Genomic DNA, 17,280 nt, shown 5'->3' with positions numbered 1-17,280 from the left:
ATGGTGTCAAGCGTGTGTGGTGGCAACCAGGTGAGGAGTACAAAGACAAGTGTGTCTTGCCTACTGTCATGGTCTGGGGCTGCACGAGTGCTGCCAGCACTGGGGGGGGGGCTACAATTCATTGAGGGAACCATGAATGCCAACATGTACTGTGACCTACTGAAGCAGAGAATGATCCCCTTCCTTCGGAGACTGGGCCGCAGGGCAGTATTCCAACATGATAACAACCTCAAACACACCACAAAGACGACCACTGTCATGCTTAACCACTTGCCGCCCGCCCTATAGGGAATTGACGGCGGCAAAGTGGTTTCATAATCCTAACCGGACGTCATATGACGTGATTAGGATTATGAGCCGCTGCGCGCCCCCGGGGGCGCGCATCGCGGCGATCGTTGTTGCGGGGTGTCAGTCTGACACCCGGCAACTACGATCTCGGTAAAGAGTCTCCGACGGAGACTCTTTACCATGTGATCAGCCGTGTCCAATCACGGCTGATCACAGTGTAAATGGGAAGAGCCGGTGATCGGCTTTCCCTCACTCGCGTCTGTCAGACGCGAGTAGAGGAGAGCCGATCGGCTGCTCCTCTGACAGGGGGGGTCTGTGCTGATCGATTATCAGCACAGCCCCCCCGAGGATGCCCACACTGGACCACCAGGCACACCACTAGACCACCAGGGAAAAGGTAATAAAATCCATAATCCTCCCTAGACCACCAGGGATGCCAGTCAGCACAATGGGTGCCAATCAGTGCCCATAATGGATGCCAATCAGTGCCCACAATGGGCATCACTGATTGGCATGCATTATTGTTTGGCACTGATTGGCATCCATTACTATAACACCGATGCCGCCAATGAGTGCCCACCTGTGCCGCCTATGAGTGCCCACCTGTGCTGCCTGAGTGCCCACCTGTGCCGCCTATGAGTGCCCACCTGTGCCGCCTATCTATGCCCACCTGTGCCGCCTATCTATGCCCACGTGTGCCGCCTATCCATGCCCACCTGTGCCGCCTATCCATGCCCACCTGTGCCGCCTATCCATGCCCATCCGTGCCGCCCATCCGTGCCAGCTATCAGTGCCAATTTGTGCCACCTATCAGTGTCCGTCCGTGTCGCCCATCCGTGTCGCCCATCCGTGTCGCCCATCCGTGTCGCCCATCAGTGCCGCCTATCAGTGCCACTTCATTGGTGCCCATCAGTGCCACCTTATCAGTGCCCATCAGTGTAGCCCCATCAGTGCCCATCAGTGAAGGAGAAAACGTACTTATTTACAAAGTTTTGAAACTGAAACAAAAAAAAACATTTTTTTTTTCAAAATTTTCGGTATTTTTTTATTTGTAGCGCAAAAAATAAAAACCGTAGAGGTGATCAAATACCACCAAAAGAAAGCTCTATTTGTGGGAAAAAAATTATAAAAATTTCATTTGGGTACAGTGTAGCATGACCGCGCAATTGTCATTCAAATTGCGACAGCGCTGAAAGCTCAAAATTGGTCCGGGCAGGAAGGTGTTTAAGTGCCCTGTATTGAAGTGGTTAAGAAGCAGAGGGTAAAGGTGATGGACTGGCCAAGCATGTCTCCAGACCTAAACCCTATTGAGCATCCTCAAACGGAAGGTGGAGGAGCGCAAGGCCTCTAACATCCTCAAGCTCCGCGATGTCATCATGGAGGAGTGTAAAAGGACTCCAGTCGCAACCTGTGAAGCTCTGGTGAACTCCATGCCCAAGAGGGTTAAGGCAGTGCTGGAAAATAATGGTGGCCACACAAAATATTGACACTTTGGACCCAATTTGGACATTTTCACTTAGGGGTGTACTCACTTTTGTTGCCAGCGGTTTAGACATTAATGGCTGTGTGTTTAGTTATGTTGAAGGGACAGAACATTTACACTGTTATACAAGCTGTACACTCACTACGTTACTTTGTAGCAAAGTGTAATTTCTTCGGTGTTGTCACATGAAAAGATATAATAAATTATTTACAAAAATGTAAGGGATGTACTCACTTTTGTGAGATACTGTGTATAATATCGGCTGCATCCAATGAGTGTGCAATTACATACTGACCTGATATTGACACTTGCCAGAGCCACTGAGTGTGTGAAACTGTCGGGTAACTGAATGCAGAGAGAGACCAGCTGTCAAACTTGAGCTTTGATGTCAAGGGTGGGCAGGACCCAGCAGCAATACAAATCAAACACCAGCCAATGGGATGTGGTCTTGGCGGGCCACCAGTGCCATCTTAAGAGCATTATAGGCCCCCGGGCAATACAGTAAACTGGGGCCATGTCTACACAATCACGCATGATTGCCCATCAAATGCAGCTTTACTGTGCCCATGAATGCAGCCTCACTGTGCCCACCATTGCAGCCTTACTGTGCTCAACATTGCAGCCACACTGTACCCGTGAATGCAGCCTCACTGTGCCCACCATTGCAGCCACACTGTACCCGTGAATGCAGCCTCACTGTGTCCACCATTGCAGCCTCACTGTGCCCATGAATGCAGCCTCACTGTGCCCACCATTGCAGCTTCACTGTGCCCACCATTGCACCCCCCACTGTGCCCATGAATGCAGTCTCACTGTGCCCACAATTGCACCCTCACTGTGCCCATGAATGCATCATCACTGTGGCAATTAATACAGACTCACCATCGCCTGGTAACACACACACAGAGGACATCTCCTCCTGTGTATCATGGAGCTGCCTGGGTCTGTGTTTGGCGGCCGCACTGTAACAAGGTCCTGCCCCCTAGACCGACTCGTGTGATAGGCGGAACACTGATTCAATCTACTATTACACAAGCCGGTCTAGGGGGGTAGGACCTTGTTACACTGCGCCACCGAACACAGACCCAGTCAGCTCCATGATACACAGGAGGAGAGAGGGAAAGAACGGGGTGCTGATGCCACAACTCAAAGCGGCCCAAGGGCAGGAGACCTACCGGAAAATTTCCTGGTATCCTGGTAGGCCAGTCCGTCCCTGGCTGTGGTTGCTGAGCAAGAGGGGCCCCCAGGCAAGGGGGACCTCCAGGCAACTGCCCAGCGTGCCCATGCGAAAAGACGGCCCTGTGGGCCACTACGTGTGTGTGGCCGCATCCCCTTTATTAAGCAGCCCAATCATTGGCTGGTGTTTGATAGCTGTTGGGTCCCGCCTATCCCGACATCACCGCTGAATTTTGACTGCTGGTCTCTATCTGCATGCCTGACAGTGTCACACACAGTTTCACTAAGCGCCAGTATCGGCTCAGTGTAAAACTCATTCTCCTCTGTCAGTGCCAATCAGTGCCACCTGCTAGTACCAATCTGTGCCACCTGCCAGTGCCAATCCATGCCACCAGCCAGCGCCAATTCGTACCACCAGCCAGTGCCAATCAGTGCCACCTGCCAGTGCCAATGTTTCTAATCAGTGCCACCTGTCAGTGCCAATCAGTGCTTCCAATCAGTGCCACCTGTCAGTACCAATCAGTGCTTCCAATCAGTGCCACCTGTCAGTGCCAATCAATGCCGCCTAATATCAGTGCCAACCAATGCCACCTATCAGTGCCTTTATTTCCAATCAGTGCCACCTACCAGTGCCAGTGCCACCAATCAGTGGCAGTGCTTCCAATCAGTGCCGTCTATCAGTGCCCATCAGTGCTGCCAATGCCCATGAGTGCCACCTATCAGCGCCCATCAGTGCTGTCAATTAGTGCCCATCAGTGCTGCCAATCACTGCCACTAAATGCTGCCTATTAGTGCCAATCAGTGCAGCCCATCAGTGCCACCTATCAGGGCTCATCAGTGCTGTCTATCAGTGCTTTCTATTAGACCCCTTTCACACCAAGCCACCCCAGGCATCAGAGGTAAACCGCCGTTTTAGCGGCACTATTCAGCCGTTAGCGGGGTGGTTTTAACTCTTGCTAGCAGCTGAAAAGGGGTTAAATCCGCCCGCAAAACGCTGCTGCAGCAGCACTTTGCCAGCAGTATAGCAGCACTGCCCCATTGTTTTCAATGGGCAAGGACACTTTAGGAGTGGTGAGTTGACCGCTCCTAATGCGCTCTAAAGAACCTGCTGGCAGGACTTTTTCTGACGCCTTGCCAGCGCACCACTCCAGTGCAAAAGCCTTCAGGCTTTCACACTGGAGATAATGGAGCCGCTGTTTCAGGGCACTTTGCAAGCACTATTTTTAACGCTATAGAGCCTCAGTGTGAAAGGGGTCAAAAGCTGCCTACCTGCTGACACATCGAACACCTCTCTAGGTCTGTTGACAATCAGGGACACAAACTGTGACTGGCTGCACGATTAGCCTCTGTTCACATATATGCGGTGCGGGAAACACAGCGAATCCTGTGAGTTTCCTGCACGACATTCATGCAAACCGCAGGGGGTGTCAATGTTAAGTTAACGACACCCCAAAATGGTTTACAAAACGCAGTGCTATTCCCAGTGTGGGAAAAAAGTGTCCTGCACCTTTTATGCTCGGATTTGGTGTGATTTGAGTCATACAAATAAATGGCTCAAATCGCCCTGCACACATCGCATGCGATTTGTATTTGAATGTGGTGTATTCTTGTGCGCATTACATGTTATGTGCCACACTGCAGATATGTGAACCCAGGCATAGGCCAGTTTTATAGCTCCTCAACTGCTACCCCTTTTAGCTGCTAGGGCTGTAAACATGCAATGAATGTGATGCTTTGCTTGCCGCTGTGGCAGAAATTATACCCGCTGTACACCCACTAATTGTGACCCACTGAACACAGAGAGCATCGCACATGTGAACAAGTCCTTACGGTGACATTATGACTGCTGTAGCAGTGATCAGGGACACTAACTGGTGTGGCGGTGATCAGGGATACTGGGACTGGTGTGGCGGTGATCAGTGACACTGTAAATGGCATAGCGGTGACCAGGGCATTGTAACTGGTGTGGTGGTGATCAGGGACACTGACTTCTGACAGTATGTAAAAAAAAATAAAGTATGATTTTTTATTTATACATATGGTCACCAGTAGAACACACCGTGATGATCATTGTATAAGCAATCTGTAAAACTGTGTTCACTGTGATTGGTCAAAGCCATCACATTCTATACGGCCGCTGTAATTGGCATTGGTACCATGTGATCACTTGATCACAGAGATCACTCAGTAGTAGAAAAGGCATCATGAATGACAGCATTGCTTATTACTCTAACTGTGATTGCCATGATTGGTCACAGCGATTACATGGTACCAGGACTGCTTACAGTGCCCTGGTACCACGAGTGGTGATCCGCTATGTCTGGTGCTGTGCACACTAGAGAGCCAGCCTGAGCGGCCAACTTGGGAGAACACCCGCATCAGCGTGTATGGTGGCTGAATGGGAGGAAGTTAAGGAAAATGCATGGCATGCTGTGAATGACCTCTATGCTGAATGAGCAACCTCATGTGAGGGCATTGCAGCAAGGCAGCCTCTCGAAATGGGATACAGAAGACAGCAAGAATCACTGTAGTAGCTGTGGCTACTACAGTGATTCCCTGCTTCCATGGAGATCTGCCAGGTATGGAAAATGTATAGTTATATACATCATACACATACATACGTGGTCCGAACTGCACCAACGTAACTATGCAAATAACTATATACCTGGAATTCAGCTTTAAAAGAAGAAGTAGGGCAAAAGCTATTTTGGTCCTACTTCTCCTATGGATCACAGGAGTGCAGTTAGTTCTACACTCCTGTGACTTATTTTCAGCAGACAGCAGGTTAAAGCCCACTGTCACCTGATGTCACATAGTCAGGATCCACCCAGATGCCTGGACCGACAGCTGGCTCAGGCTCTCAGCAAGCCGCTGGGAGACTGAGCCACCCCCTCCACAGCCCAGCACTCTAGTGAGCAGTGGAGGGGCAAAGCAGAGAGCCAGTGACTGACAGTCACCACTCTCTGCTCAGAGCAGAGGGGAGAACTGAGTGATCAGTAGTGTTTGATGACTTAGTTCTCACTGTAGAGCTGGTGGGGACAGATGCATCAACTTGATGCTGCATCTACCTAGGGGAGTATAGATCTTAATTTTTTTCCCAACCCCATACATCCCTTTTTAAAAATGGTCCTTTTGCTGAGGTTTATGTGTCTGTAATGTCGCGTACACTTTCCGGCCGACTAGGTCCGACGGTCTTCCCGATGGACTTTTCAGCAGAGTCATTCGAAAGTCCGTTCATTTTGAACGTGATGACGTAGGACGGGACTAAAAAAGAAAGTTCAATAGCCAGTAGCCAATAGCTTCCCTTGCGTTGTATTTGGTCCTTCAGACCAGCATACAGACGAATGGTTTTCCCGATAGGAATTGAGTCTGATTTGAAACATGCTCTATTTCTAGGTCTGTTGGATTTTTAAAATGAAAAACGATCGGATTAGCCCACACACGATCGGATTGTCGGATGGACTGATTCCATCGGACCTAGTCTGCCGGAAAGTCCGGTCATGTGTATGAGGCATAAGACTCTTATTTTTGCCACTGTAATTAAGAGACCACTTAGTACCTAGAAACACGATAAAAATAATGGCCATAGCAAATACCAAGTGTAGGTGATTGTACATTCAGCATGGCAATACATGGACTCTGTATGTGGTGAGAACAAGAAATAGCGTGACAGTTATGTCCAGATAAAACCTGAAGAAAATGGGAATAACCATTTAACAAGAATTCCTGAAAACAAATTATAACTGTGACCTCATTAGGCAATAATGCCAATATAAGCAGGTGATGTACAATTGTATTAGAAAATAGGAAGTTAGATAAATATGTTGGTGCCCAACTGGGGTATAGCTGGAGAGTTTTTGTACAACCATTATTCATTTAATTAAATCTGTGCAGGAATGTCCTGTGTACTTGCTCTATGGATACATCATATTGTAAGTTCTTCTGGTTGTACTTTAATAAACACATTTTTTCCTACATAGACTGACTTTTAGGTCTATTCTGAGCAGACTCCTTGGCTGAGCATTGGGGGACCATGAATAGACCCCTTAGTTCAGATGATGCGGGATTCTGTGTGAGGGGCACACTGCACATGCAAGCACTGTTTTGACTTGCAGACAGACTTTCCTCTGCTCCCGGCCTCACTACTTTTCTCACAGAACAGAAATTCTTGCATATTATGGGCTTCCACTGCCTACAGAGACTGGTCACAGAAGGTTTGACACTTCCTGCTCTCCAGTAGTGGTTGCGAGTACCCATAGTGGTATATTTCTCAATACACATGGCGGATCATAAGCGCAAGATGAATAGGCCAGCAAGCCAGTTCACACCAAGCTAATTGTTTAGGTTTGTCTGTAACATTTCCATCCAATTGGCTGATATTTTTTACAAACTTAAGGATACCATCTCTATCCTAATTGATGCAGTGCACATGTGCCTTGCCTTAGAACAGCCCATGTCAGCCTGGCCAAAGGTCACCAACGTCGGTTTTACTCTTAATGCCTTCCCTGTTCACACTCTGTTACAGCCTGTAATATACAGGGGCTGAAGAGGTCTTAATCCCTTCAAAACTATTTTCTCAGTAGTATCCAGAGGAACATTCCTTAAGAAATAGCTTCTCCCAGTCATGGATCCAGCTATTTCCTACATTAACAAAATACTAATGGTCAATGTGGAGGTTGGCCCTGTATTCAAGGACCCTGTGAACAAAAGGTCAGAAGCCATTTTTAAGGACTTGCTCTCCCTTGCAGGTCTTGCTGTTGCCACCATGTCAGTCAGAAAGACATTAGCTGTCAAATCTATGAACATGGCTGGGGACCCTGGATCCATTCTGACAGATATATCTGTCCTCCAACAACTGGAGCTCTTACCACTAGTGTTACTACTGTATTGATGGATTAATGGATACACTTCTTCAAATATCCAGTATGTGCAAATTAGTAGGATCCTTTCACTAAAATGTTGGTCTGTGTGGATCTTCTGTGCAAAAAGTGCCTCATGAGGGTGCCCTTTCAATGGGAACAACTTTTTTGAGACTCCATGGACACCTTTAAAAAGGAGTAGTTAAAGAGGGAGTGTAACATTACCCTTTCACCCCAGAAAAAGGCAAAAGCACCTGCAGGTAAGGCTTTGTCTCTTCAGATAAAAAAAATAATTCCATTTGTTGTTTTCAAGTCTCGGACTCAAAGTCAGAGGCTGGACCTCCGAGTGGGGGGGGGGGGGGGGGGTGGGGGTGTCTGTTGACCTTTATGGACAGTACGCAAGACATGCCAGGACTCCTGGCAGATTCTTTGAGCCTCCCTCTAGATTTTCTGTCCAAGGGGCCAATTCTATCATCCTGTTTCTTGGTTGCTGTCAGTAATACCTGTGCTCCTAAAAGCTAGGAAATTAACTTTTCACAAAGTCTACCATTGCACTGGGAAAGCCTACTTTGCATGGTGACAGGGTTGAAAATTCCATCACTGGAAGTCCTCTGTGGGACAAATCCTGTCTATTCCAATCTGGTCTGTATCAGTCTTTGGACCCTGGCTACCGTTATGTGTCAGATCTCAGCCCTTGCTATTCTTTTTGAAAGTCCACTTGCTTTTACCTCATTAATGAAAGCATTTGCAAAGGCTGTTGTGCACATTGCTTCCCCTTTGCACTCTCCAGTTATACCGTGGGATTGCTTCCTGGTTCTGTTTGTTATCCAAAAGCCACTCGTTGAACCTAGCAGAGATCTTCCCCTGTCCACCCTCACTCACAAGGTTGCCTTCTTCATTGCTAGCTCATTGAGGCAAATCTCTTTTTTAGCAGCCTTATTCTGTAAAGAGCCTTTCCCAGTGTTACACAGGAATAAGAGTGTGTTGCTCACCCAGCAGTTGGACTGCTTTTGAACATACCATTGTCTAAGATTGAGATGCTGTGTATAGAGTATATTACAGAGCACAGGTCCCTCCCCTCTGTTTCTTATGATCCACTCATTGCCGCTTGCTGTGGGAGGGCTAGCTTTACCGTTTTCATCTCCTGAAGGAATTTTGCATCGATATTTGTATCATTCAGTAAAATAATACCTGCTAGGTGGTGGTCCTTTTCTCAGGCACTTCCAGTTATAGGGCGACAATTCTCTGTCACTCAACTTTTCCTTTGTATTGTCACCTTGATGCAAGCTCTCCCAATGCAGACTACAAGCAGCTTTGCTGGTGTGCAACAAGCAGGCATAATTTTCTCATCAGGAAACCCAAACTGAGAAATGGTATGCAGCTGCTACTAAAACACATGCGTGCAGACATGAAGTGGTTAAAAAGTGGCTGCAAGAGACCAAAAGAGATGTAACAAAGAAGTAAAAACGGTAAAATAAGCAAACATTCTCTTTAATTAAAGCAAACTGCATGAGGTCACTGGATATCCAGGGTAGAAATGGTGAAAAAAAAATTTGGGTGGCCCTAAACTGCCCAGGAATCACAAGTGGTGCTTCCAGTTGGCGAATTGCTTGCAATGATTGTTCCCTTTCTTCCCTCCCTAATGGGCACTTCTGCATTTCATTTCTGCAAGAGTGAGTGCCTCTTCCTTCTTTTATAAAGAAGAGGTCGGGACCAAATGCCACACGTCTGTGTTATTGTTAAACAAATATTGCTATGAGTAGTGGCACTCCAAAAAATGCGTTTGAGCACAGACCAGTTGTGGGCAGCCTTATTATGGGAAATGTGTCCATTATACCATGGACCATTCATCCAGGGGTGACCTGCTGAAAAAGCCTGGAGCAGGAAATATTTGCAGCTCCGTGAGAACAAGTTATGGGTTTGTATGAGATTATACAATAAAAACAATTGATCATAGCAGAAAATCCTAATTTTTGTTTAGTTTTCCATGGAATGAAAGATAATACAATTGGGTGCTGCTGCCAACAAATACATCTTTATTTCCATTTTCTTTTAGAATTTAGAATTCAATCGCCATTATTAAATTATATGGAGTATATCACAGACTACATATTTGGCATCTATTGTTCTTGATTTTAAAATATTCTAAAATTTGTTAGAAACTTTTTTTCTAACAGATTCTTCATTAATTTAGAGTTATACATACAAACAAACATTAAAATTAAACAATCAGAAAACTCTCAAGATAGATATTTTTGTTTTATTTAGATAAAAAGGATAAAAGGCTAAAATAAAATAAAAAAGGATAAAATATAATATATTTTATATTGTTCTTGTATGCCCACAGAATATATTTCACTTCATTCTGGTTTCCCAAATTGTAAACATTTGTCCACATGGCATGGCTTGCATTTCTTTTCTCAAGTTTTTAGAATTTAACTGCCATCATTAAATGATATGGAATATATTCACAGACTACATATTTGGCATCTATTGGTCTTGATTCTAAAATATCCCAACATTTCGAAGAAACCTTTTTTTCTAACAAATTCTTCATTAGCTCAGCAATGGCATGCAATGCCAAGCTGCTGCTAAGAAAGCAAACAGAATATTGGCATGCATTAAAAACGGGATCAACTTCAGAGATAAAACGTTTATTCTCCCACTCTACAAGACTCTTGTCCATCCTCATCTGGAGTATGCTGTCCAGTTCTGGGCACCAGTCCTCAGGAAGGATGTACTGGAAATGGAGCAAGTACAAAGAATGGCAACTAAGCTAATAAAGGGTGTGGAGGATATTAGTTATGAGGAAAGGTTGCGAGCACTGAACTTATTCTCTCTGGAGAAGAGACACTTGAGAGGGGATATGATTTCAATATATAACTACCGTACTGGTGACCCCACAATAGGGATAAACCTTTTTCACAGAAGGGAGTTTAACAAGACACATGGCCACGCATTAAAATTAGAAGAAAGGAGGTTTAACCTTAGACTGCGTAGAGGGTTCTTTACTGTAGGAGCGGGAAAGATGTGGAATTCCCTTCCACAGGTGGTGGTCTCAGCGGGGAGCATCGATAGTTTAAAAAAACTATTCGATAATCACCTGAACGACTACAACGTACAGGCATATACAATGTAATACTGACATATAATCACACACATAGGTTGGACTTGATGGATGTCTTTTTTCAACCTCACCTACTATGTAACTATGTAAGGTATGTTCCATTATTTTAGAGTTACACATACAAATAAGCATTAACTTTAACACTAAATAATTCTGAAACTTTTTTGATATAGATATTTTTGGTTTATTCAGACAAAAGACTAGACATATATTTTATATTGTTCTTGTAAGGCCCACAGAACACATTTTACTTCATTCTCTTTCTCAAGTTGTAAACATTTGTCCACATAGCATGACTTGAATTTTGTAAGGATATAATTTATAAATGTACAGGAAATGTATACATCAGACAGACTGTGTGCAAGATAAGACATACAAAGAAACAGCTCATTTTTTTTTTTATATAACTGGTTTATGATAGGGCCGCCATTTATTCAAAGGATAAATGTGCAATTTCTGAAAGAGGAGGATCATATACCAGGTTTATCCCAGCTAATGACGGCATAACTATCAGCTTATACTGCCAAAATACCAAGGAGCCACCACTTTGGATAAATTAATTAAGAATATATGAATATATGTGGGAATAATAGAATGTTGTTGCTGAAACCTTTTGGAATGGTTAAGGAGTGTCTGGTGTATCCCTACCAAAGGCCCTTTGTGTTCGTTGACCAAAAGGACTAAGGTATGTCCTGCTGTAAAATACAAAAGGAAATACTATATCCCTGCCACAAGAGGTAGGTGAATTCAGTGTAGCAAGGCAGGCAAAAGTTCATACACAAACCAGCCATGAGATTAGGGTCAAGGAACCTGCTGGTACTATGACCAGAAAAAAAAGCAGCCTTTTTGCAGAAACACTCAAAGGAAAGAACAATGGAAAATGAGAAATTACTGGAAAGGAGTTGGAAGAAGTTTCCACTGTACAGTAACTAGTGGGAATTGAATTGGTTTCTGTTACACAGTCTACCATAGAATTAAAGAAATGGTCCTGCTGAACAATGCAGGGGAAGTCGAGAAATGGTTCTACTAGTCACAGGAATTGGCCTATCTTGCTGCGGCCAATGGAAGTTTGAGATGGGGACTGCAATGTCCATCAATCTGTGGTACGTAAAATTTATTTTCCTCATCTTTAAGGAGGGTGGGAAAAAAAGAACCCTTGTGCAAAACTATTGCCACTGAATATAAGGGGCATCATATTGCAAACTGGCCAATATCTGATCAAGAGTGTACTAGGCACATCATCCAGTGGGGTCTGCTGTATTTTGTAAGATTGATGAGTGTAGACATAATCTTGCCGCACAAATACAACACAAGAAGCTAAAAACGGTGACAGAAAACGAAAAAAAAGGCACCAGATTTTAGGTTGAGGTAACCCCTGATAATTTTATGGCAGCACTGACTCAAGATACAAGGTTTGCTATCTCCCTGGAATAGGAATTTTTATATGAGATTTTAGTCCCAGAGTTTTGTCAACTTCTTCTGCTGCCTGAAGAGTGTGCCACTGCGCTATGGGTCTTCGAGGATGTGCAAGCATGTCTGACCAGTGTCGCAAAGCATTTCCTGATGCTCGGCAGCCTAAAAATATCTTTCCAATCTGCTCGTTTTTATTGACTTTATCATGGTCCCACACGGAGATGATCAGATCCACATTCTGAGGGAGAAAGGAAAATCGTTAAACATAAAATGATTTGCCATCCATGTGGATTTGCAGTATATTATTAAAGTTATTATATAAAGTAAATGAAGATATTGCTAGCAGTAGGTAAAATATGTATGCAACTTCTTGAAATATGAGAATGCCATTCAGACCTGAATTTGCTCCAATGTCACATCAAAAGTAAATTCCTCGTTGAAGTATGGATTTAGTGTATTCTTCTTAACTCCCGTCTTTTTTCTCTTCCATTTCTTCTTATTCAGCGCCAGCTGCACCTTCACATATGGGTCTTTCGGGGCAAAAATGTTCAGTTTGTGAATATCATCAATATATTACAACAATGTAGTCTTATTTAAAATAGCACACTTGTTATTCGTTAATAGCAACAGTCAAAAAACTAGCTGGTCAAATTGTATAACTAATGGGCAGTCTGCTAAAGGAACAGCAAATCAAGAACTGCGCAGGAAAATCAGGTTACGGCAGTAAATCTAATTAAGTGCATGACTACTTATCCGATGCAGAGAAATTCAGGACTGCAAGTTTGCTAGATCCATTGAGGTTGAAAACTAAGAAAAAAGACATATCCGTGCTAATGGTAAATAAAACAAACTGCTGCTGAACACCAAACCTCTGATACCAGGCATATATAAAAACCATCAAAAAGTGCATCGCACATGATGAAGAGGTCATCGGGTGATGGGGCCATCTAATGATATCATATCTGATGAAACGCATAGGGATGAGCCACGCACACACACTACCACGCATGCATGGCCAGGTATCGGCCATCTTAGTTTTTGGAACAAGTCCTTTTCTTGACTCTGGCATTTTTGTACATGCCGTTTTCATACTTTTTTACTAAACCACTGTGTTTTTACAATATCACACTATGTTGAGCCCTTATTTTCCATGAGAGTGGCCCAGGAACCCTTTTGATTGCTTGCCAATGTTGACATCCTTGCTCTAGTTACGGGAACATCTTCATTGCGTAGCGGAGCGTTTGCCGACTGTCCTGAATAAGGGGGTCACTGGCATTCTGGTAAGCCTCTGGTGTGGATATTCTTCTTGGTTTCACTTTGGCTATCCCTAGATTTCTTTCCAACTTAGCAAAGAGTTTAAATGGGACTTTCTATTCACATTTTTTCACATCTACAGCGTTTTCACCAGTACATTTCACTGTGTAACTTTTGATTTTTTACATTACTTATAAGTTCATCAATTTATATTCATGTAAATCATTTTTATTGATATAATTTATCTTCACTTTATTTATATTTAGATATAGAATTTGTTTCTATGCGCTTCACTTTTTGATGGTTATTAAAGGTAACTAGGCTGTTTACGTTGCAAGGGAATTTTCACTTAGCTTAGTAAAGGTGAAAAAATTCACTTTTTAAAGAATACCCAATTACAAGCAGGGAAAAAAATATATAATTTTTTTGTGTGCACATGATTGGATGATGAAAGTCAGCAGAGCTTCTCCTCATCAACTTAGCTAAAGCAAAATCCACTTGCAAATTGAATAGTCTTTTTGCATTTTAGTAAATGAACCCTATTGCATTACAGATCATTGGGCATGTTCACATTTAGTTGGATTTATACGCTATATAGCTAAAGGTATATGGACAACCCTCCAAATGATTGCCTCCTTAGATATACCCATGGTTTTGGAATGGCATGTCTAACAAGCCCATATAGGTGTGATAGTTGGTGAGAAACCATTTTGTACAATAAACTGCTGAAAGCTGAGCTCTGGTTGGTTATGATCTCTGCCCGAAAACTGTAAAAAAAAATTTAAAACTAAAAAATTCAAAGGGCTCCGTCCTGCGTATCAGTGAACGCATACATAGGTCATGCCCGCATATGTATGTTCAAGCCACACATGTAAGCCATCTCCATGAGCGTTAGATCATATACTATGAGTATCGCCTCTGATTTAAAGCATTATGAATAAATACAATGTACCATCATCCAGAATTTGTAATTTTCAAGAAAGAGGAGGGCTTAAATGGAAATACCGGGTAGTTGCTCACATCAAACCCATGTGTAGTTCCATTCGGCCATGTAATGGATTGGACTATATCGGTACTTGATAATGGAAAAGGCACTGGTAAATTTAAAATCAATATAATATTTAATAAGGATTTAAAACAAAACAAACAATAACAGTATGTCACTTGGAGAGATTGTATTGTATCTCTCCAAGTGACATACTGTTATTGTTTGTTTTGTTTTAAATCCTTATTAAATATTATATTGATTTTAAATTTACCAGTGCCTTTTCCATTATCAAGTACCGATATAGTCCAATCCATTACATGGCCGAATGGAACTACACATGGGTTTGATGTGAGCAACTACCCGGTATTTCCATTTAAGCCCTCCTCTTTCTTGAAAATTCCATGAGCGTTAGAGTGAGAGAAATAATTCTAGCACTAGAACTCCTCTGTTACGCTAAACTGCTACCCTGTAATTTGTTTTAAAGTGTAGCCTATGGAGATTTTTAAGTACCGAAGTTTGGCGCCATTCCACGAGTGTGCCCAATTTTAAAGCATGACATGTTAGGTATTTATTTACCCAGCATAACATCATCTTTCACATTATACAAAAAAATTGGGCTAACTTTAGTGATTTGAAAAATTCCTGTGCAAATGCCGTGAGACATAAAAAAATTGCAACGACCACCCTTTTATTCCCTAGGGTCTCTGCTAAAAGACATATGTAATGTTTGGAGGTTCTGAGTGATTTTCTAGCAAAAAAAAAAAAAAATGGATGATTTTTACTTGTAGAAGAGGAGTGCCAGAATTGGCTTGGGCTGGAAGTGGTTAAAAAGCACTGAAGCCATAAAATCAGTATGGCAGCCATGGAAGTTTCTGATGGTGACCATAGCATTGGCAACATTCATACCTTCTCAGTACATTGTCCTCTAAAAAAGGACACCTGTCTTTGTATGAAGTAAAAAAAAAAAGTTTCTATGATAAAACCAGAAAGGCAAAAGGTATCGGATACATGGATTTCCTTTCAGGTATAATGTTCTATTTGTACAATGTTATCTCAGATTAAACTGAACATAAATCAAAGTGCAGAACCCAAATTATTCTTGAGTGTAAAATCACCTGAGTATCCATCAGTGTCCATTTGCTTAAGTTTTCTTGCCTCGAGAATGACCACAACAAGCTTCGAAGTCACAGGGATGTATTTTAAAGAGAAGCAAATGTCCCCAAGCTTTTCATACTGCAAAAGATGGAAGTGTGATAAAGGAAATGTAAAGATGGCCTTATAACTCCCAGTACATGGCTCAACATTGGTGTGCTTGTCCTTACCTCGGACTTTCCTGCAGGTTGCAGCTCTTTCCATTCCTCAATAACATGATTCAAGTTCATGTCCCGCAGTGGTAGTCGCACCTCCCCAATCACATCATGTTTTGAAAAACGGTTGAAGTCGAAGACCTGCATCACAGCATCTGTTTCTGCAATGTCTGACTGGGGAAGCTGGAGAAGAAAATATATTTGCCAGTGTCAGTATAAGTCAATGTATTTTGATAAGTAAAGAGTTTTTGCAAATCACTTGTTTCCAACCAAACACACAAGTAGAGCTGCACGATTCTGGCTAAAAACGAGAATCGCGATTTTTTTTTGCTTAGAAGATAGATCACGATTCTCTCAAGATTCTCATCATCTTTCACATTAAACAAAATAATTGGGCTAACTTTACTGTTTCGTTTTTTTTTTTTTTTTATTCATTGAAGTGTATTTTTCCCAAAAAATTGCGTTTGAAAGACCACTGTGCAAATACAGTGTGACATAAAATATTGCAACAATCACCATTTTATTCCCTAGGGCCTCTGCTAAAAAAAATATTTATAATGTTTGGGGGTTCCAAGTAATTTTCTAGCAAAAAAAATCTTATTTTAACTGTAAGAAACAAGTGTCAGAAAATGGTTTAAACTTTAAGTGGTTAAACTTCCTGCATATTCACACAGAAGTTTTATCCCTTTGATCTAAGCTGTAAGAGTTACAATGTTGTTAAACACTTGGCAGACTGCCCAGTTTGGCAGAAACAAGTGAGCAGAGTGAGCAGAGAACTCTCTATACTTGTTACCTGAAAGAATCAGGAAACTGCAATACAGATCTTCAGGGAGGGGTGAATCGAGATTGCGATCTTTTAACGATTAATTGTCAAGCTCTAGTACATACTAACAGTAAAAGAAACAGCTCATGTTTACCATAAATATGTAGAAGAATATATATCGGCCTAAACTGAGGAATAAATTCGTTTTTTTTTATATTTTTGGGGGGAATATTTATTATAGCAAAAAGTAAAAAATATTGCTTTTTTTTTTTTTAATTGTTGCTCTTTTTTTGTATAGCGCAAAAAAATCAAAACCTCAGAGGTGATTTACTACCACCAAAAGAAAGCTCTATTTGTATGAAAACAAGTACATCAATTTTGTTTGGGTATAACGTCACACAACCACGCAAATTGCCAGTTAATGAGACACAGTGCCGTATCACAAAAAATGGCCTGTTCATTAAGGGGGAAAATCTTCCGGCCCTTAAGTGGTTAAAGGCCAAGTTCACTTTTAGGAACATGTTACAAGTTTCACCCGTATTCAGAGTGGAACATGTAACATTTTCCTAAGCACTGCCTCACTCCTAGAGTACCTTGTAACCCTAGGTTCCTCTCATCCACA

General features: G+C 42.6%; 1 protein-coding gene across 2 annotated transcripts in view; it reads right to left on the bottom strand.

The window, feature by feature from the left end:
• Positions 1–11,093: 11,093 nt before the first annotated feature.
• SYT8 (synaptotagmin 8) overlaps positions 11,094–17,280 on the bottom strand; it is an 84,648-nt gene continuing 78,461 nt past the window's right edge. For both annotated transcript variants that reach the window (XM_077460603.1, XM_077460608.1), the window contains exons 6-9: positions 15,911–16,078; positions 15,704–15,821; positions 12,743–12,876; positions 11,094–12,584 (exon numbers count right to left, since the gene is read on the bottom strand). In XM_077460603.1, coding sequence (XP_077316729.1) covers positions 12,351–12,584; positions 12,743–12,876; positions 15,704–15,821; positions 15,911–16,078 — 654 coding nt within the window. In that variant the 3' untranslated portion in view covers positions 11,094–12,350. The remainder of the gene's footprint in view (positions 12,585–12,742; positions 12,877–15,703; positions 15,822–15,910; positions 16,079–17,280) is intronic.

This window comes from Lithobates pipiens, unplaced genomic scaffold (assembly GCF_037356315.1).
Source record: "Lithobates pipiens isolate NorthernLeopardFrog02 unplaced genomic scaffold, aLitPip1_a1.2 Scaffold_10, whole genome shotgun sequence".
NCBI classification, from domain to species: Eukaryota; Metazoa; Chordata; class Amphibia; order Anura; family Ranidae; genus Lithobates; species Lithobates pipiens.
This window is presented reverse-complemented; position numbering and strand designations above follow the sequence as displayed.